This window comes from Eurypyga helias, unplaced genomic scaffold (genome assembly GCF_000690775.1).
Source record: "Eurypyga helias isolate BGI_N326 unplaced genomic scaffold, ASM69077v1 scaffold444, whole genome shotgun sequence".
In the NCBI taxonomy this organism is placed as follows: Eukaryota; Metazoa; Chordata; class Aves; order Eurypygiformes; family Eurypygidae; genus Eurypyga; species Eurypyga helias.
In genome coordinates this window covers 6,373-34,211 of record NW_010245425.1, presented here as the reverse complement: position 1 = coordinate 34,211, position 27,839 = coordinate 6,373, and the positions used below count along the sequence as shown (strand labels likewise).

Sequence of the window (27,839 nt, the reverse complement as noted above, 5' to 3'; positions counted from 1 at the left end):
ATGGCTTTCCTGCTGCACAGTGACTTCCCGCTCCTCCTGTTTGTTGTCCATGCTGTGTGCATTGGTGTAGGTGCACTTCAGTTGGATTGCTGATCCCTGCCTTTTGGGGGACAGAAGCCCTAATTCCTACATGACCTTTGGTGGGCACTTCTGTGGTTTCTAACACATCAGTAGCCCTTGTATCTCTGCTGCCGCATGGAACTCCATGCTCTGCCTCCACTGAGATGGCATACCAAAGGGCGTTGCTATGACTATCCCTCAGACATTGGCGTGCAGCCACCAGGCTTATCTCTAGGGAGCCTGGCTTTATCCCCTTCAAATCTTTGTTTAGACTTGCCACTTTCAGAGCGCCTCTCCAATGCATCACTTTGGATTATCATTCTGTCTTAAGTGCTTACAAATTCAGTATTGTTGCTGATTTAAAGCAATTATCTTTGATTGGCTCTATCTGATGCTTTCAGTAGATGTAGTGCGGAGCCATACAGTATTCTGTAAGAAACAGCTTCACAGTTTGATACTGAATGTTAGCTGATAAATAAGGGTGATTTTTCAGTTACCTTTACACCACAGACTCTTTGTCTCACCATTGGCAATGTCATGTAAGGCAGTGTTAGGTTTTTAGTCTATTTCATTTACTTCATATCTACCAACTCAAAGGTCATATTTAACAACAAGGAAATGAAGTTGTTCTAGTATGTTATGTTCTCATTAATCAATGTTTTTGATTTGTAATATCTAGTAGATAGTTATATTGTTTGTCTAAAAGACTTGCTCTAGTATTCAGTATCTTTTTTAAGTTTAATTTCTGATTCTGCAGACTCTCTCTTTCGGAAAAACATATGCCAAGAAAAAAATTCCTCTTCTGGGATTTTATTCTCTTGTGTCTTTGCAAAGATGATTGCTAACAGTACAGAGACTTCTTCAGCTAGTTCTGGACACTCTTGTCTGAATATACAGAACATCAGATTTTGGGTACCTTGCAGCAAAAAGCTTAAAACATGAGGCCAAATTGTCATCATCTCACTAATTGTCTTCCTGCATTGTATTAATGTTGTCAGCATAAAGCAGAACTTTTCATTGATTTTCAAATGTCATGGAAGTAAAACTGAGAGGTTCAAACACCTGCAGTTAATTTCGTTGAAACAACTAAACTGCTTCCTTTGTTATTCATAGTAGTGTCTTTTCTTTCGAAAGAGAAAAGTTTTTTGCATGTTACAAGGTATCAGAGATATGAATAACATGATTAGTATCTGGGAAGTCAACGATCACATAGGTTACCAGGGAGCAGAAGATAAGATTCCATAGTGCTTTCAGGTGCCCTGATGAACTGTGACCTGTATTCTGAAATTGTGCTTTTTGAAAGTTCCTCAGTTTCATTCTCAAGCTCCTAAAAGCTCAATTTCCCCCACTTCTTAGCAAGATTTAGGTTCTTCTGTTATTCTGAGTATGTTTTAGAATTCTTACCACTTCACAATGGTAAAAATAAGAATGAATTTGGGGTGGGCTGGGGCTGGGTGGAAGGTTTTTTTTAAGAGTTCAGGTTGAGAAATAAATTGAAGAAGCTAAGTGGTGAGATTTCAAACTAAAAAAAGAAAACACTCCCAGTCAGCACTGGAGTTGTTTATGCTTTGTTGTATAAAGGTTTGCTGTTGTAGTGATAGGTGGGCTTTTCCTTTGGTAGTTGCTTTCTGGCTGCATTGTTTTGTTCCTTCTTTTGTTAACAATTTTACTTCAAAGTATCATAACATACATAATTGTTGTTCAATAGGCTGTTGATTGGTGGAGTGTTGGTGTTCTTATGTATGAATTATTAACTGGAGCATCACCATTTACAGTTGATGGAGAGAAGAATTCCCAAGCAGAGATTTCTAGGTAAGATTCAGAACAATAAAGTATATATGCTTGCTCACGAAGTGATGCTTATGCTGTAATACAAGTTTTGTGAGAGTTTTAATCTAAAATTTAGGAAGAGCGCTACCAGGTGCTATCTTAGAGTCTCCAGTTCTGTTTAACAGAATGACATCTGGAAGCAGATACCTCAGCAAGTTATTGAAATAATACAATTGACCTTTACAAAAGACCTGTTTTGTTTAAACTACAGTGGGACTACAGCATTGTAGAGTCATCCCTGTTGCATGTTTACTGTTGAAAAGCAAGTCGAATGAAATAGGAAATGACATGTAAATAGAATTATCACATTCAGAATTGGCTTCTAGGTCTCTATCAGAACAGGAAACTTAAGAGGGCCACTAGAAAAAATACGTGGCAGAGGGTTTTTTTTGTTTTAACAAAATAAAATTCTGAACTTCACCCTGTTGGTGTATTCTGATGGAGTTAAAACTTAAATTAACTCTGAAGTTTTGTTGATTGCTTACTTATGCTATGTCTGAATTGGTAATTCTGACTCACAAGATTTACTAAATAGAACTCTGAATTAGTTGCAAATTTTTTTTGAGAGAACATTGACCTGAATTTTACAAATAGTTTTACCCAAAAACTGAGAAACTTCTTATGTATGTATTCTGCAGGATTTGACTGTCTTTTGGTAGGTCCTTATGTGTTGTTTAATATCTTAATCGTTCTAGTAATTTAAGACTAAATTCAAAGCTGAGAAATGGCAAGGTTGCCAACATCCCTCCTCTGATGGCAAATAACCTGATTTCTGATCTAACTGTAGGTGTAGGAAATTTACGGTGTTATTGATCAATATACTTTTGCTCTAGTTGGTGTTTATGCTACGTATTTACAGACAGGGAATCCTGTAGTCTTTCATCTTTCATCATTTTGATAATTTTATAAGGTAAATTCTTACAGTTTTCTTTAAATAAACATATTCCTTAGTATTTCTGTTTCCTAAAAAAAGCCTTTTCTTAACTCTGCTTGTGTTGTTCTTTCTTGCATATGGACAATTTATGCCTGTTCATGTTTCAAGAGGATCTTGTTTAAGAGAAGCAGTAATTCACCATCTGAACAAAAAGATATTCCTTCCTTTTTTTCTTGGGTTCCTCTTCTTGATGCTAATGGTGGACAGATCTCCTTCCTTCTCCTTTTCTGTCATTTCCAACTGATAAGCCCCTAGTTCAGAGCTGAACTCTCGTTAGTCCCAACTACATGACTGCATTTCAGACTTGATTTATCTGTCTTTTTGTTAATTTAGTGCTCATAAGACCCATGGTTTCTGAATCCTTTCTGTTCATTTCTGTGCTGGATGACATCCGTTTTGTGTGTTTGCAGTTTATTTTGTAATGAATGTTGTTCTTTTTAAGAGCGTGGCTGAGCATAATGAGAACGTTGCTGTGTTCTCTGTCCTGGCTGCTGTACTGAGTCAAGTGAAACCTTCTGGGGAGTGGTGGTTGCTGCATGCCTTGGGGAGCAGCGGGAGTGTTCGGGGCTTTCCCCAGGGGAAGGGTAGAGGAGGCAGAACAGATGGGAGATACCAGCGGGCTGTGGTGCTCCTGCAGCCCAGGCAGAAGGTGAGAAGAGTAGGGAGCAGAAGTACATCTCAGAAGATGAAAAAAAACCCTTTTTGAAGCATTGAAGGGGACTGTGTAGAGTTGTGCTGCAACTTGGGAAGCTGTTGATCTACTCCCTTGGAGGCGTGCCTAAAAGAACTGATACTCCCTTCCCAACACATTAGCCTGTCAAATTTAGAAATTCTTGGTACCGTATTAATGGATTTTCAGAAATACTCTCCTTGCATTTATCTCTGGCAAGAGTACACTGAGCTCTTTCAAGAAATAAGAACTGAGTTTTCAGTACCTGTCTTTATCCTAAGCCTGTCTAGTTTAGCAGTTATGACCCTTATTTCCTTTTTTCTTTCATAATTTTGTCACTGAGGATACATTTGCAATTTATACTTACTGTTTTCTTTAATTGTTCATTCTTTCAATTGTATGTGCAGCTCTTTTTATAAAGTCTTCTGTTGAATTAGGATGCAGACTAGATAATCTTACACCTATAATTAAATAGGTTCCAAATTCTCTCTGTGACTATCTCATCTTTATAGTTTCATTTCCTCTGTAAACTGATGAAAAACTGAATTGCAGATAACTTCATCAGATATTTACAGTTGCCATTGGAAATAACTAGCATTGGCACAGAGATGAGTTGGTACAAACTCCTTCTTGATGGCAAAGTTATTCTAAACAAAGATTTTATTCCCTAACCTAAATATGCTTTAACTTGCCAGTTGCAGCAGACTCAGAGAATTCAGATTTCTTAGTCACAAGCCCTGAAATCATAGTTCCATGGCCTGTGATTTTTCTGAGTTTAAGGAAAAAGGTAGTTTTCTAAATATATCCAGGTCCTTCTTTTATTTTCACCTAGGTGGGAAGTAATCTTAGATCTAATTTTAGATCATTTTATTCCCTTGTGTAGTACAATGGCTATCTGCTGTTAATTTTGAGCCTGAAGTTTTGTTCTGAAATATCTCTAATGGACAATTCAGTTCTTCTGTCAATTACTGTGTAGTTTGTATCTTTTTACTCTTTCTGATGAGAGATTGTGTTCAATTTTCTTATCATAACCTGTTTGACAACACTGTGGGCTTCTCTTTCATGGCAATTGCAACTTAAGTAAGTGATAATTCTATTTACATGTCATACTTTCCTTATGTCTTTTTCTGAAGACCCCTTTTGTTCACATAGGTTATTAAACTTGATTTTAAAAAAGTAACAGAACTGTTCAAGTATCTCTCCTTTTCCAGTATGCTCTCTCCCTTTTGTTCTTTTTTATTTCCCAAATCTTCCTTTCATTTTTGAGAATTGTGGACTTCCATTGCTGCAAGAGCCGTGGATGGGACCCATCCTGCAAAAACATAGTCAGGGCTGGGTTTGATTACAAACCCAGTGAGTGAACTGCAGACTTGAAAGGCAGACAAATACATTTTATGGTGTTGACTTTTGAGGGTCTTGTCTTATGTACAGTGATTAAAAATGAACAGCAAGGTTTTGGAACATTATTTTCCTGCTGTGCAGCAGCTTAGAAAATCTTACCAGCTTATGGGTTATGAATTGGTAGATACCTGTCTTTTTGTAATCTGCAGAAGCATATGATGCCATATTAGCATACTAATAGCAGCCTATGCTTTGTTTGACATAGTTGGTTAGATTTTATTTAAATTTCATGTAGGATGGCTGAAATTTAACCATTGGTTAGGTGCTATCAAGGTACTTTGTCCATGATTCTGCAAGAACCCTTCTCTTGATAAAACTGTTGGAAAGATGCATAGCAGGAATATACTGAGATTTCCTTCTTTATTCTGTCTGTGAAGACTCCAGTGGTTGCTAGATCTCTTAAAGGACAGAGCGATCATTAAATCCAACTTGTAATTTGCATGGTTTCATCCTAGAGCTTAATATCTGTCTACCTAGAATATATAGCATTTATATGCCAAGAGGGGAGTCCAGAGTCCAAGAACTGATAGACAGTAATGTAATGACAGGTAGCAATAAGTTTGGAAATCTCTGCCACGTGAAGGAAACCATTTGATGCTAGACAGTGTTAATCACATCACATCAGTGACTGCCTACAGAGCAGTTGAACCTTTCACAAAAGCAGATGGTTTTAAGAAAATCACAAGAATTGCATCAAGGTCTCCCAATTTACCTAGAACTGGGGATGCACATACAGATCGCTGGAACGAAAGAATCTGGCATTAGTAGTTCTGAGATGACAGGGTATTCAGTAGAGTCATTCTCAAGTGTGAAGGTGAAAAATTTGCTTTGGAAGCTTGTCCCTCTGCCCTTTAACAGGGTTACAGCTTGGGATTGCTTTCTTTTGCTCACTGAACCTGAGGATGGAGATGTATCTTTTTTGTTATGCTTATAATATGGTTCTAAGGGCACAGATAATAGACTCTAGTAACAGTTCTAGCATAAACCTAATGTTTCTGTTGGTCAGCTATGGTGATCCTTTCAGTTTTCATGATATAATTATGTATTTTACCTGGTAGAAGCAAAAAAAAAAAGCTTCAGGTTCTACACTTTTGATGTTTTATTATCATCTTTTCCATAGTCAGGTTCAGGTATCTGCTTTCAGGCTGATCACATCATAGGGTGAAAGGTGGCTTCCATCTTAGCATCACATGTTTTATGTCTGTATCTTGACCAAAGTCGTTGGGTTTGGGTTTTTTTTCTCTGTCTAGTCTATAAAATCTTTCTCTGTTTGGCACCTAATGGTTACCACTTTCTAAACTTTTTCATCCTCTTTCCTTGTAATTAGTTTTGTTTCTTACTCACTATTTTAAACATAAGTTTAAAAAAAAAAAAAGTTTAAAACTGTTAGGTAGTTATGGTTTCCAATAATGAATTGGCATTAGTTTGTTCAAATGCTCCATCTTCAGTTAGTTTTCCATAGCTTATGCTTTACTTCTCAAAATGAGCACTCAGTGGATATATTTAATAGTAATTTTTACAATATACTTTATAGATTTGTCAGTCTAATGTTAAAAGGTAAATTGGTCAATCGGTGAAATTGCCAAATTGGTCTTGTTGTCAATAGATGTTTTCATATTCTTTGACATAAATTGGATTTTCTCATCTATGCAGTGCATCAGAATTTTGACTAGTTTAGTTGTTAATTAAAATGGAAAAAAAAAACCCCAAGACCCAAAGAAAATATCTTTCAGCTTCTGGCTAACGATGCATTTTCTCCTTTTACTTTTATTGTAACCACTGGGAGCAATCTGCTGTCCATGTTGGAAAACTCCAAATGACACTGTTTGTCTTTTTCCTGCTTAAGTCCTTAAGATTATCACCCTGGAATGAGTGAGGTCAGAATCCTTTTCAAATTCTCTTTAGTCTGACATTGTAGTATAAGTACACGTGTTTTGCATTTCTGGTTGGTGTTAAATATTATGCCTTCTGTAGAAGTATGTTTTGTTCAGCCAGCAAACATCCCATCTCTGCTGCTTTGGTAAAGAACAGGTAAGAAACCTGTGGTCAGCCTATGTAACTTTTAAACTAGGTGCTGTCAGAGCTCAGTGGTGGCAACTCTGAATTTTTCATAACAAAATCAGTGAGTGCGTTGGCTGATTTGGCTGGCTCAACAGCCTGCACCTCTTACACAGGAGTGGCTATGAAGATACTGATAAAGAGGAACATCTAAAGGTCAAAGTGTCATTTCCCTACTGTAGTGTGCACTCATCAAAGATTAATCATCTCTTCCTCTGTGTTTTTCATTAGCATGTCCTTCACATTATTAGGTGTGTAATGTTCATGGTATTAGGTGTGTGGTATTTATGGGAAAAACTTGCTTTGCATCCTAATCAAGGTGTACTTCTTTTGGCTAATTATTTTCTGATAACTTTGCAGTGCAGAGTTCTGTAAAAGACTTTCCACTGCTTATGTTTATTTCACTCTTTTTTTTATGTGAATGTATCAGAAGCCTGGGAAAATGAGCAAGAATCTTATTGCTAGCACTTGTCAGCATCACTACTACAGACACTGATCTGAGGCTGCACAGGGAAATGTACTCATTTGTTCTTTTTGTTACCAATCATCCCAATTCAGCATCTTTTTTGAGACATTTTCAGATTTTTATCTGACTTGGCCATCTGTAATCTGACATTTTTCAGGCAGGAAAATGCTCTATAATTTCTCTTTTGTATTCTAAGTATGTCCCCAAGTCTAAATCCCATTGCTTTAGAAATCCACTAAAAAAAATACTGGCATAGGGGTATTTTTCCACTTCTGAGCACCCAAAGTGACCTTGTCTCTTTCCAGGATCTTTGGTATGTATCTTTCTGATTTTCTCATCAGAAAAGTTGATAAATACATTTCCTCAGACTCTTCCAACTGACGTGATTTTCAAGCTCAGAAGATGTTGTAGGTTTTGTTTGCCCCTGTCATAAATAATGTAATTTTGCTATCAATGTGTCCTCTCTTCTGCCTTACAACAGGAAGGTTTTTTTACTTCCTTACCCTCTTCCCCTTTCTGAAACTGGATGATTTCTGAAGAGACTGAATCTTCTCCACCAGTCCCACAGTATAAGAGTCCTCCTTTTAGTGATGATTACATTTGTATTAACATCTCTAATTAAGAAATCATTTGGCAGTGTTGTACTTCCTTCTTTTTGGTAAAGTGAAGTGTGTCCAGAAGTTGAAGACAAGGCCACTGTTACTTCTGCTAGGAGAGTGTCTGTGATTTAGACCCTTATTGGCAGCTCATCGTTACATCATTTAAAGATGCAATCCATCTTAAAACTCAGACTGTATTTTCCTAACTCATTTCAGTGTTACTTAAATCAAGAGGTTGGCTTGCTTTGTTGTTCTGTTTGCTTGAAATTGGATACTATGGCCGTAGAAACAACCCCTGGGATATGCGCATATTGAACTTGTTTTTGTCCTTCCACACTGGCAGGACGAGATTATTTTTGGAACAATCTGTTTGCATCTATTTTTGGAGTAATCCAAGAAGTTACATATTTCAAGATAAAAAAATTTCCCATGGGATAGCTGACTCTAAGGATATATCATGCAGTAACTTTAAACAAAATTAGAGATGTCGAGCATCGATCAGCTTAAGCTCTATCAGATACGTAGAACAATTGAGACTTTAATGCTGCCACAACCTCATATAATTTCAGCCTCACAGTCTCATAGCTTCAAAATCTTGTAGAGGCACTCTAAGTCCTTCTTCTGTGTATTGCGCTCCCCGAATTCACCACAGTGAGGGTATGCGCGTAGGTACATGAGACACGAAGCTGAACACAAGGCAGCCATGTGCTCTTGTGTCACAGGCAACAAATGGTATCCTGGGCTGCATTAGGCAAAGTATCAGCAGGTCCAGGGAGGTGATCCTTCTGCCCTACTCAGCACTGGTGAGGCCACAGCTGGAGTAGTGCGTTCAGTTCTGGGCTCCCCAGTACAAGAGAGACATGGTCATACTGGAGAGAGTCGAGCAAAGGGCCACTAAGAAGATTAAGGGACTGAAGCCTATGAGGAAAGGCAAAAGGCAGAGAGAGCTGGGACTGTTCCACCTGGAGAAGGGAAGGCTCAAGGGGGAAACCTTACCAGTGTACAAATACCTGAAGGGAGGGTGCAAAGAAGAGGGAGCCAGGCTTTTTGCAGTGGCGTCCAGTGACAGAACCAGAGGTAACAGACACAAACTAAAATGCAGGAGGTTCCCTCTGAACGTCAGGAAATGCTTTTTTACTGTGAGCATGACCGAGCACTGGCACTCCCACCCAGGGAGATGGTGGAAATTGTGGTTGGGAACCTTCCTCCTTGGAAATACTCAAAAGGCTTCTGGATGTGGTCGTGGGCAACTGGCTCTGAATGACTATGTTTGAGTGGGGAGGTTGGACGTGATGAACTCCAGAGGTCCCTTTCAACCTCAACCATTGTCTGATTCTGTATGCTAAAGAGTTTTGTGTGTATCAGTTTTAAAACTGTTGACGTGTACAGCTGGAGTAGTGCGTTCAGTTCTGGGCTCCCCAGTACAAGAGAGACATGGTCATACTGGAGAGAGTCGAGCAAAGGGCCACTAAGAAGATTAAGGGACTGAAGCCTATGAGGAAAGGCAAAAGGCAGAGAGAGCTGGGACTGTTCCACCTGGAGAAGGGAAGGCTCAAGGGGGAAACCTTACCAGTGTACAAATACCTGAAGGGAGGGTGCAAAGAAGAGGGAGCCAGGCTTTTTGCAGTGGCGTCCAGTGACAGAACCAGAGGTAACAGACACAAACTAAAATGCAGGAGGTTCCCTCTGAACGTCAGGAAATGCTTTTTTACTGTGAGCATGACCGAGCACTGGCACTCCCACCCAGGGAGATGGTGGAAATTGTGGTTGGGAACCTTCCTCCTTGGAAATACTCAAAAGGCTTCTGGATGTGGTCGTGGGCAACTGGCTCTGAATGACTATGTTTGAGTGGGGAGGTTGGACGTGATGAACTCCAGAGGTCCCTTTCAACCTCAACCATTGTCTGATTCTGTATGCTAAAGAGTTTTGTGTGTATCAGTTTTAAAACTGTTGACGTGTCTTTGGTATGCGTTGTCTGTCTGAGCATTCGCGGTTTTCCTTCAGAGTCCTTGGCTTCAATAGCTCCATTTGAAGTAACTGAAGGAAAACTTGCCTTCCTCTTTATGTAGAACTGTGGGAGCTGCGCATATAAAATATAAGTATTGAAATGTCATTCTGCTTAGGCTTCCAAGATTTTGAACTTCCACTAGCTTAATTTGATGACCCCTAGTTCTTTATTGAGGCAGCGAGGTCCCTGTCCGCTTTACTGTGTGTCATTTTGAGGGGAACGCTATGCCCAGCCTACTTAAGTCCCCTTATCACTAAGCTGCATAGTCCTAGCCTAGTTTTTGTGGAGCTGTCTGGTGTAGCGATGAGATTTCTTTTGAATAGTAAGCTCAGTATATATGAAATGAAGATTGTTTTTCTTTTGTGGACGAAGTTACGTAATTTATCTCCTGCAGATACAGTGCTTCATGTCCGCATTTCCTCAAATCATTCTGTTAAAAAAAAAAAAAAAGTTGGTTTCACATTTGTCATCCTCCTGTCTTCAGGTACAGTAGAAGTTTAAGTGAAATGCTAAACACTACCATTGGTATAGTAACTGTCTGATTTGGCATGCAACATGTTAAGTAATTACCAAATAATTTTTATTTTGTTTGTTGTACAGAAGAATTTTAAAAAGTGAGCCACCTTACCCACAAGAAATGAGTGCACTCTCTAAAGATATAATTCAGCGTCTTTTGATGAAAGACCCCAAGAAGAGGCTAGGTTGTGGTCCCTCTGATGCTGATGAAATCAAACAACATCCCTTTTTCCAGGTAAAAGAAACAACAGAAGACCCCAAATACCACTCACTCTACGTTAGTGCCTTTGAAATCCAAGTCTGAAGAAATTCTGTTGTTTTGTTAACAGGACAGTGTAGAGGCTTGTTAATTGAATTAATAATTGCATTGAAGTTAGTAAGAATACCCCTGTGGTTATGTACATGGATTTTGTGTATACTACAAGAAGGGCATGGTAGATGTTTAATATGTTGTGTCTGTTTCTAACAGTTACTAGAAGCAGCCAAAAGACACACTATTTAAGTGTTTTCCATTAAACCTTCTGGTTTAAGTTATATGTTGTTCATTGTTGTGGTTGGTTTTTTTTTTTTTTTTAAGAAAGCTTGCCACTAACATTATTAGTATAATTTGAATACTGGTAAAATTCACCATTAGTGATGCATGCCTCTTCTGTATTTTTCTTTGCCTAAATAAATATTTAGTCTTGTTTAGTAGATTTAAATTCTGTTCAGATTTCAGTGTATTAACGTTCAGTTTCAAAGTCAAATGAAGACTCGATTTGTGTACATCATCTGTATTTTTCCATCCATTGTCGTTAAAGTTGTTTGTGTGCTTTCTTTGAAAAAAAAAAAGTATGTATTTCCAGTGCTTCTGAAGCTTCTGAATATATTTTTAATTAGTATAAATTTAGTGTTTAAAAAATAGTAGTGTATTTTTAAATTTTATTTAGTGTTAGTTTTATTTAGTGTTTCAATAATTCTATTTAGTGTTTAAAATTGATAGTATAAATTAAACCTTTTAAATAAATACTTTTAACATAATTATCATAACATTCAGCATGGGCAATAGCTTGGCTTTTTAACTTCTGAATTTCTTCTCATCCTTTCTGTATTTCCTTCCTCTTTATAAGAGAGTCTGACATAGTAGAGTTAAACTTCTGTTGTTCACTGATTGTTTTGGAAGATACGATTTTTTCCTCATACAACGCTTTCTAATCTTAACTCCAATTTGGTTTACTCCTTTACAGTAATAGAGCCATTTTCTTATAACTACCGTATCTGGGCTTCCTATTTCTAGCCATGCATTTAAGTAAGAATCCAGAGGCATTTTGCTCTCAAGGCTCTGGGAGCTGAGATTAATAATACAGCAGAGAAATCAGTAATGAAAAGTTGAAGAGACTGCTTGCGTGCACTGCAGCTTAAAAAATAAGTGTTGTTTCCTCTGAAATAGAGGAAGAAATTTAAGGGCTGCCATGATAATTGTTTGGCTTATCGCCACTGTTAAATTTCTTTGTGTTAATTTTTTTTTTTAACTGGATTCTGTCTACTTACAAGTAAGTGTGATACTTCTTCCCTTTACTAAGCAAATTAGTAGGGCATAATTGGAATGCTCTTCATGCCTGTGGAAAATGGCAGATGGAGTTAGGACTGTTTGTTTGTGGACAAGTCTGTCTTTCCAATATCTGTTTCTCTTAAATCTTCATTTGATTCAAATTTATTTTCTTGGCTTTGGTTTAGAATATGAATTGGGATGATTTAGCTGCCAAAAAAGTACCTGCTCCATTTAAACCGGTAATCAGAGATGAATTGGATGTCAGTAATTTTGCAGAGGAGTTTACAGAGATGGATCCAACATATTCTCCTGCAGCAACCCCTCAGACTTCGGAAAGAATATTTCAGGTATCTTAAGAATTTACATTAATTAAAAAAAAAAAAATCATTTATTGAACACTTTCACGTGTGTAGCTAGCTTTTTTTTCGTACCTCCTAAGTTATTGGGAATTAACTGTGTAATTGCCGGTCCCAGTTCCCAGGGGTGTTTGTTCAGCAATTGCAAAATAAGAAAGGTGAAACAGTCCTACTGTAACCATAAAATTCCATTTCTCCATTGCCAGCTGGATAAAAGTCAGTCTGTCCTTTACTGATTATTCACACCTCATGAGCCTTGTCATCTTGACTCCATCAGCCTGGGCTACCAGCTCTGACAGCAGCAATGTAGTTTGCCCATGTCCAAATGATGCTCCAGTTGAGTTATTGGAAGTGGGAGCTAACTGCAGAGTTGACAGTAGGTCTTCCACGTCCTTTAGGAGTGCTCTAATTACTTATCTATATACAGGGCAGTAACAAAGCTTTCCTTACCATCTCATCCATTCCATTAAAGAATGATCCCATCTTGGGCTTCACATTCTGGAGGTCAGATGGGCAGAAACAGCCTCTGTGTAACCTTGAACTTGTTCACCTCTGCAGCTTTGGTACCAGCAGTTCAGAGTGCTTTCTCTCCTCCCCCTCCTTGTGCTCTGTTGGTTTTTAGTGGCAGTTTTTGAACAGCTTAGTATACAGGAATATTGGATCATATTTTGGAAATTTTAGATTTCTAGTGACCATAGCAAGCAATTTATGCGTGTCATAATATGATCTGATTCATCCTGCAGTGGTAGTCATAGCTGTTCTTGTTGCAATACCTAAACTGGGCACATCATTAATGTGACGCTTATTTTGTTTTGCCACTTAAAATGGTTCGATGCTTAAATCAGGACATAAAAACTATTCCGTGCCTTAACTTAAAAGTGTCTGGGAAGCTGGCTGGTTTGAAGTATGAGGCTATTGCAAAAGCTGAAGCTGAGCCACGTTTTTAGCATTACTTGCCAGAATTTTTGTAGTATCACTGTTTTATCTATAACTGTAGAGAATCATATAACTAATTCCAGAAATATACCCGCTCACATTGAACAGAGTAGTATGTACCCATCAGTGAGCCACTTACACTTTCTGTATTATATTATGAATATTCTGGTTTCTTTGAAAAATTCTTCTGAAAATTCTAATCTTTTACATCCGGTATGACAGTTTGTTCGCAGCAATTTAAAGCCATGCCCTTTTCCGCTGTCTTGATTTCACAGGGATATTCTTTCGTTGCACCTTCTATTTTGTTTAAACGCAATGCAGCTACAGTAGATCCTCTCCAGTTTTATATGGGGGATGAGCGTCCTGGAACTACAACTATTGCCAGAAGTGCTATGATGAAGGTAATAATAATATCAAGAGCTGAATTAATTTGGTTAATTTGGACTGCACGTAACTTTCAAAGCAGCAATCATAAGCTAGGCTCCAGATTACAAAATAGTCATTATTCATTCATCTGTACTCTGTAATGGCTCCTCAGATGATCCAAGCATATCGTTTGCATGTGGTAAAAATGAGATGATTGTTTAGTTTTCCACAAGTATAGGAGTAATAGTAGTTTGACCCCTGATCGGTCTTATTCAGCCAACCATTGTAGATATTTCTGAAGCTACTTTAATTATATCAGAATTCCTTCTGTGATGTATTTGACCAAAAGTATGTACAGCTGTGTGAAGCCTTATAGTAGTACATGCTATTGTGATGTCTTCAAACGAGCACGTAGTTTTGTGGATAAATGTATGTACAGCCATCTTTGATCCTGTTTGTCTGAATATTTTGTAACTGAAGCTATTTTAGTAGTAATGATTTATTTAGTGATTATGTTTGTTTAATGTAACATAAGATTTACTCTTTGATTGCTAGAATAAAGTTTATGCATTTTATTAAATAGAAGCTAAGACTATATTTTGTCAAAGAGAGAGCTCTTTTACAATTTTAAATGCAGATGAAAAATTCTCACGAACTTTACTCTTTGTCTTTGACTGTGTATACTAAAAGTATTCTGCAGAACTAAATACAGACAGTTTCCTAACAGGACTCTCCATTTTATCATCATTATGAACTGGATCTGAAAGAGAAACCATTGGGAGAAGGAAGTTTTTCCATTTGTCGAAAGTGCTTACACAAGAAAACTAGCCAAGAGTATGCAGTAAAAATAATTAGCAAAAGGTATAAATATTCTATAAGACAATAAAAATATTTTCTTTGCTTACTGTCACCCATGGATTAGAATAATGTTCGCTACAATTTTGGAAGTGGAAAAATAACTTTAAAATAATTTCCTATTTGAAGAATCTACAGAAACTTACAGTAACCTTATGACCTTTAAAAGATTCTGAGAGCCTTTTGAAACAAAATGTTATTCTTATTGGGGAGGACACAAGAAGATATCTAAAGAGTACTTTCCTGGTTCTTAGTTGTATTCTACCCTAATTTCCCCCAATTTTGCTCCTAACCAGTGTAAGGTATAAGGCCCTCTTGTCTTTAGACCTAAGTGAACTGATTGCAGGCTTATGCTAGCTCCCTTTCCTAAGCAGCCCAACTAATTATGTAGGACATGGTTTTTAAGAAGGTGTGGGTTACCTCAGATCTAATTAATTTTGTGTGTGTATAAAATGGCATTAGACTATAGAGTTGTAGGTTGCATCTTGCTTGCTGGATGTTCTGAGGACACCACGATGGAGGCAGTTGACTTGCTTTGTATGTGGTGACCATCTGGTCCTCTTCCAGTATAAGTACCTCTGGCAGTTTCTGAACAGGAGAAAATGAAGATAAGGGATTCTTTGAGGGGTGGGTGGATTTGTAGCTTCATTTTGCAGTGTTCATTAGTAAATATGTCCCTAGTGTGTTATAGAGTGCTGGTGGGAAAAGGAGGTGTAAGTGTGCTGCTATCAGAGTGGTAGTTTACAGTCATCTCTTCTCTAAGACATTTGGCTGTACCTCTGTTTTTTTTTAGACTATAGAAGTAACTTTCCACCAGGCTGAAGTGTTGCATCACATGCTTTTTGGATAGGATAATTTCAAAAATAAGACACCTAAATAGAGGTGTGTGAGTCTGTTTTCAGAAGTCTGCAATGGTTAATGGAGGCCTACTCAAAACTATTAGTGGAGACTGCAGAGAGACTTGATTGACCAGGCACTAGCAGTGGGATTCAGTAACTTAAACATAGGCCTCTGTATAGTGCCATGTTAGCATCTGTTGATGTCCTCTCTGTCCTTAAGTACCCATCAGTCTTGTGACTACCTTTATGTAGATGTCCTCATGGCTGATGTCTTCCAGGCTCTCCTGTGCTTAGGCCACTGAATCCTACTCTTGGTATGAATTTTATGATGAACTAGTTCACCCTGTCAGGTTTAATTAACTAGAATTTCACTCATAATCAGACCGTAGACAAGTAGTATACAGTAGACACCTACATTGGGTGTTATAATCTGGAAATCTTTGCCTTGTGTCTACATTCAGAATTTTTTTCTGTGATGCACGCAGAGCTGCAGATCAGTACTCCCATCTCATCTTAAGCTAATGGATTTCTTGTTTGTTTCTGGATAACAGTGAGCAAATAAGTATAGACTTTTCCCACAGAAGTGAGCTTTTGGGAATTATGTCCCTAAACGATATTAATCACAGGTTTTTTTCTTCCTCCTTCATCTTGGTAGACCACACTAAATGGAAGGTAAAAGGTGGTCTATATACAGAGATTATTTTTTTTCAGGATTGCATGCTGTGAGCAGTCTCAGAGCATGTTGTGAAGTATTTAGATGTATCACTAAACCTACACTGTGAATGGCTGGACACAAACCAGTCCTAAATAAGAAACTCTTAAACTGTAAGTAATACTGCTCTGAGGACCACTGTAGTAACTCTTGCTAAAAGTATAATAGATTTCTAGTACCTTCTTTGTCGCAGTCTTTCACTCCTACCCATCAAAGGTGCCAGAAAGTTGAATCCTACACCTAGGCAAACCTTTTCATGATACGTGAGGTGAAAGCTCAGATTGTTTTTCTGTGGTGTTGCTTTGTTAGCAATGCTGCACATGCCTCCATTCAATAATCTGAGGTTTATCTGCATGTCTGAAGGCCAGTGAAACAGTGGAGTCCGGTAAACTTGCTTGAGTTACTGTTTTAGAAGAGCTTCCCATTTGTTGTTCATTATATTGTCTCTTTAATATCTCAGATCGTAACTATTTATGGATGGGAAGTACTCAGAAAAGTCTCTGCACAAATTTCAAAGGTTTATGTTCATGATACTGAACCTTTTTCATCTGTTTCCTAGGTCCACCCTCTCCTGATAGTAGTTTAGGGGGGAAAGACTCTCTGGGCCAGTTTTTTAATTTCTTAAGGTCCTGAGATCACTTTCAGTTTAAACATCAGCAGCCGAGATGCAGGTGGAACAGCTTAATTTACTTGTTGATTATATGGAGCCTGCAAAAAAACAGAATTCTCTTGCACAAAATTCTCATCATGGTTCTGGTGCTAATTAGTGGGGGGCCAAGGGGGGCAACCAAAACTTAAGAACATGTGTGGTGAGAGAGATTCTGTCTGTGTTACACATAAGGCCATTCTTTAAATCAGTACGGGATTAGCCTTTCTTGGAGAGAGTTTTGGCAAAAATTCTCAGGCATTATTTGCCCCCAATAAATCAAAATACATATTTGGTGAAAACCAAAATGTTCTGCTCTGTCCCCATTCACACAGTTTTTATAAGATTCACTCTTCTTAACTATAGATTTCAGTACCTGAAAGGGAGTTTGTGCAATGATTTTTGCTCTGGAGCTAGCCTCTTCGTATCTCTTCCATTTCAGATTTTTACACGTCCTGTTTAGGGGTTCATTTGTATAACATAGTGCATATATAGATGATGTTACTCCCTTTTCTATTAGGAGCTCATATTTTCCATGCAGTGTTTTAAGTACTTACCTCCTATAAGAATGGAAGAGGATAGGGTCAGTAATTTGAGTCTTCAAGATAAAGCTGAACTAACACATACTTGTAGGAACAGAGGTGAAGTCAAATTGCCCTGGGCTAAGGGGTAGGTTTGCTTTAGATAGAAACTTTTCTATAGTATCCTTTTAGCTTTTGCTCTAGCAAGTTGCAGTTACATCAAAACATTGTTTGATTTGGCTGTGGGTTTTTTAATGTCCTAACTTGTAGGGCTTTGTGGAGAGTTTTGCTCGGCTTACTTTCAGTATGCTTTTAATTGTGTTCAAACGGTTGCAATATTAAAAAATCTGGATTGCAAGCAATTAAAAAATTAGGTGTAACTCTTTGAATGTGCAATTTGCTCTGTAAAACTGGTACAAAGTGATTGCTCAATTTTTCCAGAATGGAAGCCAACACCCAGAGAGAAATAACAGCTCTGAAACTCTGTGAAGGACACCCGAACGTAGTGAAGTTACATGAAGTTTTTCATGACCAGGTATTTTTAAGAAACTATTATCAATACTTGCCAAACACATTGGCATTTGTTTTCCCAAGAACTTCGTGGAGTTCAGTGTACTGTTACTGGAGAGGCAACTTTTTTCCTAGGGTTTTTGTTTAGTCTGTATCGAAGATGAAGCATGAGTTCTGCATTCAGGGGAGTGTAAAGTAACTCCAGCAAATCAAAAGAAGTATTTGGAAGATTTAAGCGTTCTGTATTCTGTTTCTGTCCTTGGTCTACTTTGTTAATCATCGTGCAGTATATTCATGGCCCGGTTTCTTGTAACAGAACATGGTCTCTTGCCTCCCTGCATATCCCAGTTTATCCCCATCATGCTGTTTATACAAGGCCCACAAGTACACTCATGTGGAGCACTTAGAAAATGAATTGACAGGATGAAAAATCTGGACTGTAATCTTGAATGACAAAGAATCTTTTTTCTTTTAATTTCAGTATGAATACATGTGTGTGGAACACGACACTTTTCACTTTCCTTTGACTAAAATGACTATACTTGGGAATATCTAAAATAGATGTTTTTTAGATTGCTCTAAAAATTCCAGTTTTTAACTTGCTTTAATATCAGTCTGATCAAATGCTACATTAGTAATTCAACCATAGAGTATTGATTTGCAGTCTGGTTCAGTGAGCCACAGGAAGTTTTCTAGCAGAGAATAGCCTCTTTCTCCTTTCTAACTTTCCTGTCAGCTATTCCTGAGACCTAAAGAAAATTTGCAGGAGAGGGTATCTTACAAGCACTACTAGCAATGTCACTAGTAGACATTTTGTTTGTTCTAAGAAGTGTTACTGCTTTCTGCCCTCATAGCTCTACTTCTGTTCTTGATATCTAAATACTGTATACCTATTCCTGACTATTTCTTTGAATTTCATTTTTTAATATCTTCCCAGAATTTTTTTTTCCTTTGCTTGCAAATACTATTTTTGTTACTGTCATTCAGAGGAAGGAAATGTTACAAGTCATCCCATGCCTACACACATTGCCTTTTGAGAATGCAAACTTCACTTTCCTATCCTGAGAAGTCTGCTGTTTGTTTAATGGCAAGACATTTCATTGCAGTTGATTTTGTGCTAATGATGTCTTGTAATCAAGGAAGTCACTGCTTATTGATTGTCTTGAAAAGAACAACCATCTTAAACAACGGTTACTTTTTAAATTAAAAAAAACCTCTAATGTTTGGGAAGATGTCTGTTGTGGTTCTGATGATAGAGTAGCTTTGGCTATTACACTGTAGGGGATGAAATCAGAAGAAATTCTAAATAATCTTTGATTTCACAGTAACGTTTCAGGGTGCTTTTAAAGGATTTGGTAACTTTAAATGGCTAACTCCTTATGTATATTGATAGAAATATATCTGTACATTAGAAAAAGCTTAAACAACAAAAGTCTAGCTTTTTCCAGCTTTGTTAATCTAAAGAAGAGCATTTTGTCTCCCTGCAAATTTATCCACTTACATGGCAGCAATGTGATTTTGTAAATAAATGAGCAGACATGGGGAAGGCATCAACATTCTTCAATCTCATTGAGATCGATGGTAAAATTGTCACCTGAGATGTAATTCGGTGCTTCTTACTGGCTTTGAGTTGCTACGAGCAACTGTTTTATTTCTTCGAACTTCGAGAACCTTTCAGAATAGCACCTAGCTCCTGAATGAATATTGGTTTGTAATGCTGAATTTCTAACATCCCATATTTTTCTTCATTGTGTCAGCTTCACACATTTCTAGTAATGGAATTGCTGAAGGGAGGAGAATTGCTTGAACGTATTCAACAAAAGAAACATTTCAGTGAGACTGAAGCCAGTCATATTATGCGCAGACTTGTTTCAGCAGTGAGCCATATGCACGATGTAGGAGTAGTCCACAGAGATCTGAAACCTGAGGTATAGTGACTTGCTTATATGTGTTTAGACATTAAAATACTAAATATCTGGAATGTGATGTGTTTCTGTTCCTCCAGATTTTTCTACTTTTATGTTTTTAATAAGATGTTACCATTTTACTTAGCGAATTCTGTAGATGTTTTTCTGTGCATAGGACTTAACTTGTTCCAAAACAATATTTGCCTTTTTGGAGCCAGTTTCTACAAGTATATTTATTGTATGAGTCAGTTCACAAGCAGAGCTAGGTTTCTTGAGTGCTTTGTCTATGCATTTCCACCTCTTGTTTGATCTTCATTCCCTCAGTAGGGTGTCTTTTGAAGGCAGCTGCAACACCCTTGTACTCTCTTCTGTCCCAGTTAAACACAAATGAAGCACAAACCAGTGCAGCCAACTAATAAAGATTTGTGATTTGAGTTCAGTGTGTTTAGTAGTTTCCCAAAAGAAATGGTTATTTAATACACATTTTTCAGTAATTACTGGTTCTGGTATTTTTATTGTGCAGCAACGTCTTGCCTTCCAGACAATTCAGTTTACTATGGCAAGGTTGGCCACTGGCTTCCTTCTGCTTCCTGTAGCCAATATTTGCTGCTTTTTCTTTCCCAGCAATGGGCTTGGATACGTGCTAGTTTTCTTTAGCCCAAGATTGATGTTAGCTCACCCAGTAAGCATGTTGAATTGTATTGGTAATTACAGTCATTGTACCTCAGGAAATAGCTACTCCTTTTGTATCTGGAGTTTAAAATGATCCATCATCGCTACCAATGTTTCATCCTTTTGTAACACACCTTCTGGTATATTACAGATTTCTTTTATAGTAATTCCAATTCAAAAGGTAAAGAAGTCCGGTAGCTGTTGGTATTAAATTGTTCTTGAAAATCAGTCCAAAATCTGTGTTTGAAAACGTCTCTGTACTAAATAAACAAATAAAGAGAGGCTATTGTCAAGTTCTAATGTGTCAGCTGAAAATGTACCTCTTGGAAAAAGTTTCTCTGCTGACATCATCAAGGAAAGAAAACAGCTTTTGAAACAATTCGTCATTAAAAGGACAAACCCCAGAAATCCTTTCTTTCTTCCTGTTCTTGAATATAAAGGCCAGATTCTGTAAAGCAGAGCTTCAGCTGCATGGTAAATTAGGCAGTCTTCAATTTTACATGATGTTCAAGAACAGAAGTCTGGGAAGTCCAAGTAATGAAGGGTTAGCAAACAGCTTGCAGAATGTGTTGCCTCCACAAAGTTGGACTTAACCAGCCTGTCTCCTTCCTGCTTGTTGTTTTGGAAGTTACTATTTTAGGTTCAGACATGAACTTAGTATGGGATGGGCAGGCTTCCCAACATAGATGTGGTTAGTGCACCTTTCTGTAAAAAGATATATAGGAAACTCTGTTGCTTTTTAAACAATTCCAGTCAGATTTGTTTGATGTTCACCTTTGATATCTAATGTGATACTGAGAAGTCTATTTTAAAAAAAATATGGCTGGTTACATGTCACTGAGGATAAGGCTTTTTTTAATAGCATGGACTGGAAGACTTCTGTTTCAGCAACAGTAATTAGACCACATATATTGCTCTGCAAAATAGAGGAAAAGTACTGGATAGAAAATAGAGGATTCACAGGAATAAAGAATCTGTGTAACGTGTGACCATGTTACACATGGAGCCTCTCAGTAGTGGGTTTGAGGACTGTTTCTGTCAAGTGATCATTCACCTGTAAACTGGGTTCTAAAGGTACTAGAAAAAAGTTCACGGGCGGGCGGGGGAAATAATTTATAATTCATCTTGGCCTTAGCCAGTTCTCCTGAGATTAGCTTCACTCTTGTATCTTTCTTGACAAATACGAGAGAAAAGAAGAACAGATTGGCTTAAATTTTCTTCGAAACTGATAAAAACCTGTCTATCTTGAAGTCTGAGATGGCCCTTTCTGGTCTGTAAAGCTGAAATTCTCAGGGACCGCTGTATCGAAGTTTCTTTACCCTGGTGTAAGAAGTAGGCTGTTGGTTCAAGGTTGGACTATGTGACCTTCAGTGCTTGAATCCAGTTGGTCCCAGGTCTTTTCCAGAAAACACATCTAGGCTGACTTTGAGAGAGTAGTCGGTACAACTGCTGAGCTATTGCTGCACTTCCTAGTCTACCATCCCTCTCTTTCAAATTATTCTTCTGCATTACTGTGCTCATGGCAGTGTGGCTCCAGCACGTTACCACTCAAAAAGCAAAGACTACTCAGTAAAGACGTGCAACAAGACTTCCACACAAAAGAAAGCTGTCATTTGCATCATGCCAGGAGGAATTGGAAGCTTAAGAGAATTTACTCTTGTTTCAGGAAGAAGGCAATTCTCCATTTACGTTGATGTCTTTGCATTTTTTCTTGTCAGTGTGCCCCAAATTATTTTCCCTGCTGTTTGCTGCTAAATACTCATTTTCATTAATAATCTCAGACAGAACTATCCTGACTTTCAGATACACAGGGAACAGATAAACACATCACATTTTCTTACATCCCAGAGTACCATTATTTCTACTTCTCTATTTTTTTCCCAGTGTCTCCCAGTTCCCCTTTTCTCTAGATAACGGAAAGCTTTCTGTAGTAATCAATGTAAGAAAAAAAATAACTATTAAGTATTCTAAGCAATTTTCTAACCAGTGCTGATACAGATTTTTGTTTTGCTTTTCAGAATTTATTGTTTACAGATGAAACTGATAATTCAGAAATAAAAATAATTGATTTTGGTTTTGCTCGTTTAAAACCACCTGATAATCAGCCTCTTAAAACTCCATGCTTTACTCTTCATTATGCTGCCCCAGAGCTCTTGAATCACAATGGTTACGACGAATCTTGTGATCTGTGGAGTTTAGGGGTCATTTTGGTGAGTGATAGAGGTTTTTCTTTGTAACTTTATTGTATATATTTACTTCTTGTTAAAATACACGGGACTTGACACAATTTCAGCCTTGAAATAGGTAGATGCTGAATTCAAGTGAGGTGAAAATACTGTTGCACAAATAATAGGTTCAAAGACATGTGTTTTCCAGGGGTGGAGATTGCTTTTTTTCCTAAGCAGTGAATTAAATTCAACTTTCCTGGGAATGGAAAAAAAACCTGGATACAGCTTGGTTGTCAAAAAGAGATACTCTTAGTAGGAGATTTTATAGGCATCTATATAATCTTCCTACAGTTTCAATTCAGAGGAGGAATTGGCCTGCGTTCTCATTTACAGAAAATTAATTTCAGTTGATATAAACTGGGTAGAAATAATGTGTTTTGTTTAGAGTTTCCTGAAACATATGAATTATTTTTTTTTTCTAATAAGGACTCTAGAGAAAGTCTTGCATATTTTAGATTTTGTGTAGCTGTGAAGTTATGCTAGTGAAAGTTTTATCATATAGCACTGGTGATGCAAACAACCGCACTCCATACTTAGCAATAGGGTTGTCAATAGGTACACTGTGTTTGTTAATACTACTTTTGTTCTCATGGCAGTATACAATGCTATCGGGACAGGTACCATTTCAGTCTCAAGACAAAAGTTTAACATGCACCAGTGCATTGGAAATTATGAAGAAAATAAAAAAGGGAGAATTTTCCTTTGAAGGAGAAGCTTGGAAAAATGTTTCTGAAGAGGCTAAAGAGTTAATTCAAGGTATGTATTCACAAATATTTCATGTACCTTATATTTTTATCTTAAAGGTTAAAATTCAGAGATGTACAGCTATACAATGTCTGGATGCTGTGATCAGTATCAGAGTGCCTGACCTGACAGACTAGCACCCACAGCTTGAGCTGCGTACTGACCCCTAATACAAGTCACGGGTAAAGGTGGGCACCTCAGGATGGCATTGAAATTGCTTGTACACCTAGCAGAGAGCTTTCTAGTGTAGTGAAGAGCTTCAGAGAGAGTGGAGTCATTCTCTTAAACATATTTAAAAGCAGATTTTTTTTTTCTTTTATGTTATTTTTGCTTTTGTAAAAACACCGGGTTATGAGGTAAATGTTTTAAAAGCTGAGCTTTTGTAGAAAATTAATGTATTAATGTCATCTTTTCCTCAGGCTTTTTTTGAATGAATGTACCAAGACTACTGTATTTCTGAGCTGCTTCATTCATAGTTGCCATGCTTTCATTGCCCTTGAGCTTTTGAGCATCTAATTGTGTTTTCAGCATGAGATAGACACTAGTCTTCATTCTACTAGGATGAACTTCTGAATTTCTGCAGAAACAGGCTTGTAAGGAGTTTTTCTGCCCAAAATGTAGGCAGCTCGAGATTCAAACTTCAGTGGATCATGCAGAGAATGTGAGGTTTACTCTCTTGAACTTCATCCTAGAAAGGTTTTAAGTAAAGAAATCATTTGGTATTTGTTAGCTCATGTGAAAACAGATGTGAGATATCAAACAGTTAAATAGCAATTTCTTGCATTTAATGATTCTTCTGGAGAGGATGATAGAGGACGATAACATTGTGTGAGCCTTATCTAGGATAAATATTAGCATACCTAGGATAAATATTGTCATTACTTATCAAAGCAATGCATGAGATTTTCTTAAAAAATAATTGCATTTTCTATTAAAAGATGATAAATAGCTCACGGTTTAAGAAAATGTAATGTATTTTTATTAGGACTTCTAACAGTAGATCCAAACAAAAGGATTAAAATGTCCAGCCTGAGATACAACGAATGGCTTCAGGATGGCAGCCAACTGTCATCCAACCCTCTGATGACACCTGATAACTTAGGCTCTTCTGGAGCTGCGGTGCATACGTATGTCAAAGCCACTTTTCACGTAAGTTCTAAGAAATCTTATGTGCTTAATTTTGTAATGTGTTCATCAAGATTTTTCTATGTTTTCTCTTTAATTAAAAATACATATTTGGCCTTATAATTCAGTGATGGCTTACAGCTGCATTTTTTTTCCTCCATATCTAATATCTGTGATTGAATACTGTGAAAACATGAATGATAAGGCAAGAATAAAGTTCTTGAAGACATTTATGCTGATACGGTTTTGGGGACTGAGAGACTGCTGTTCATGAACTAGCTATTATGAATACTCTGTTTCTTAGAGAAATCTATTAAAAAGTCTTCAAACTTTTATTAAAAAAAAAGAGAAGGAACTTTCTATTTAACTTAAGTAGCTGATGTTTTGTCCTTATGATTACAAAATCATGGTAAAATTTCTGGAACACAGCTAATTAATGTTTTTAACATCATGGATAGTTTTTAATGGACTTGCTTGTTAATCATTGTATGTTTACTAAAAATGTTTGACCTGCAACTGTATTATACTGAGAATCAACACTGTGTTTGTATATGTTCTACAGAGAATGAACTGAAATTAAGCAGATTTATGCTGAAATACTTGTAGACACTTATTACCAAGAAGAGAACAAGAAAGGGATTGTTACTTGGAGAGATCCTGATAATGCAATATAATTTGGTCTGAAGAAAACCAGTAATTGCACTAAGAGTAGTTTCTGAAAATGTAATCTTAAATAGGTTTAAGGCTTAATAAAAAATACTTCTAAATTAAAAAGAAAAGGGAGGGGAAGATTCAAGTTAATGATGTTACGTATTGGCTCTTAAAGGTATCTAAAGTCTAGTCAAGTTATCCTTATGGCTATAAGAATTAATAGGGTTCTGCCATCATAAACTATAAGCCATAAAATGTCTTATACCTCTCAAAGCTTAGAATTACCTTTTATTTTTAAACAGGCCTTTAACAAGTACAAAAGGGAAGGATTTTGTCTGCAGAATGTTGACAAGGCACCTCTTGCAAAGAGAAGGAAAATGAAAAAAACAAGTACAAGCACAGAGACACGTAGCAGCTCCAGTGAAAGTTCACATTCTTCTTCCTCTCATTCTCATGGTAAAACTACCCCTACAAAGACACTGCAGCCAACAAACCCTACAGACAGCAATAACCCAGAAACCATCTTCCAGTTCTCAGACTGAAAGCAGAGAATATCCTGTCTTTGGAGATTTAAGTGGTTATAAACTTGGTAGACTATATTGTCTTCTCCCACCCTTCCTCCCTGTGGCTTAAAGGCTACAGGAATACATCTGTTGCTTTAAAAATTTATTTCAATCATACCTTTTTAGCTTTGTATTACAATACATTTCTTTTTAGCATTAAGTTTGGTATCACTGGATATGGTATAATACTATTATACAACCGACATTGTATTCTCTTAGGGCTAAATTACTAGTGTGCAGTCAAGCTCAAGGTAAGGAGCTATGCTGCTCGTGGTACAGCTTGGAGGAAGACTGTTTCTCAGCATCAGAATCTTCCTCCTCGTTTCTTCCCCAGTGTTGAAAGAAAGGAAAGCTCTGTAACATGTATAGAACTCTTGGATCTTCTACCCAGCTCTGTGAAGAATGTCATGGAATTTGATTCTTCATGCATGTAAGGAGTCGCTGGTACAATGCACCAAAGCATTATAGTATTATAAGGCCTTTTAAATTTGTGCTTACATTCTGTCCCATTCATTTGAATTTTAAGAGCAAAATGAAGTGTTATGGGACTCGTATTGTTTTAAAAAGTAACTCCATATATCTTGTTCTAAACAACTGGGAATATAAGTCTTAGATATCATTTTTAATTTATTTAATTTTTAAAAAAACATCTAGAGTAAAAGATGTCTGATAAGGTGAGGTGTCTAGTACTGTGATACAGTAATTTTTATTTCTACTTTTTGAAGTTATTAACTTTTAAAATGTTTTACAGATTCTAAAATGCAGTGCTATAAGAGAAAGTGAAATTTCATATTGAATGCTTTGGAAAATGGTCACATGTTAAAATATCTATTTGAAGAATTAATTATAATTTATATTTTCTTTTTATATTTACATGATAACTTTAAAATACTAGGATTTTTTTAAAGATGCAAAAACTCCGGTTTCAACATGTGTTACTATAGGGTCCATACAAAATATATACCAAGTTATTTGAATTTTGCGTTGTGCAAATATGGTAGTTTAATAGTGACTGTAAAATATTAGAATATATTTTTTGCACTTTATAACATCCAAAGGAGATGTTTTATAATAAAGTGCACTCAGATCTCTCTTCCTACAAGGTGCTGAGCACTGTTTTACTGGGTTGAATGGCCCGAAATCCACCTTATTTGGTGGCTCTGGTCATTGTGAAGGAGAATTCTGTACTTTGCAGGAGTGAATCGCTGTATATTATCCACTGTTTTCATTCCTTACTTTAAACTGCAAAGCTCTTTCTATCTTGCTTTTACATTGTATATAACAAATACTAGACCTGGGCACCTTGTGTAGTGTAGATGTTAACAACTTATGCACTGGGAATACTAAAGGGAAATTATATTGAACACTGTGCTTCACAACTTGTTCACTGTGGTGTTCTACAGTGAAGTATTTCCTACTGTGATAGTATAGGATGTACATAACTGTTTGGAATCATAAATGTGACTTACAGAAACATCAGCATAAACTTTTAAATCAGCCTATTTTATAAATTTATGGCGAGCTCTTTTACTGCTCGTATTCTCAAAGACTAGACGTAACTTAAGTGCTCAAGATGACTCCAGTTTTGCTAATGCTTACACGTGTTAAGTTCCACTGAAGTTGGAGACTCCTTGTATAAAGTTAATTGTAGGCCTAAATTTGTGTGATGGAAGACTAATTGACTAGAGGATTTTACAGCTTGCTTCAAGTAACCTTAATTGAAACCCTATGCAAAAAAAAAAAGGTTATAGGAATTGTTTATACCAGTGGTTTTATTTATAGAATTATATCAGATATCAGTATTGACAAATACAATACATCCATGTTTACAGGGGTTGTGTGTATCAAAACCAGGCTTTGAAGCCCAACATGTTTGTTCTGTGTTTCTTTAATATTAATAATGGCATTCTGAGGTTTTGGAATTGCTCATGTGAAATAGTTTACTACTTTCTTGATGTGAATGTCAACAGTAATTGCAGCATTAATTTCAGGTTGATGTGAATATTGAGATTTGCACTGTTAATGTAGAAGTAGTATATTTAAAGATCAGTATATGTGCTAATAACACAACCAATTTTGAGTGGCCAATGTTAAAATATTGAAAAATAATTGTCAATGTAATATATTCAGGTTTG

The 27,839-nt window shown here is 36.9% G+C and overlaps 1 protein-coding gene across 1 annotated transcript; it reads left to right on the top strand.

Moving 5' to 3' along the window:
* RPS6KA5 (ribosomal protein S6 kinase, 90kDa, polypeptide 5) lies at nucleotides 1-27,447 on the top strand. The gene is made up of 12 exons (XM_010150048.1): nucleotides 1-66; nucleotides 1,769-1,872; nucleotides 10,627-10,777; nucleotides 12,259-12,420; nucleotides 13,641-13,766; nucleotides 14,459-14,592; nucleotides 17,746-17,839; nucleotides 19,572-19,742; nucleotides 22,412-22,603; nucleotides 23,218-23,377; nucleotides 24,351-24,514; nucleotides 25,444-27,447. The coding sequence occupies exons 1-12, from the start codon at nucleotides 1-3 to the stop codon at nucleotides 25,681-25,683; spliced, it is 1,764 nt and encodes a 587-aa protein (XP_010148350.1). The 3' UTR covers nucleotides 25,684-27,447.
* The last annotated feature ends 392 nt before the right edge of the window (nucleotides 27,448-27,839 follow it).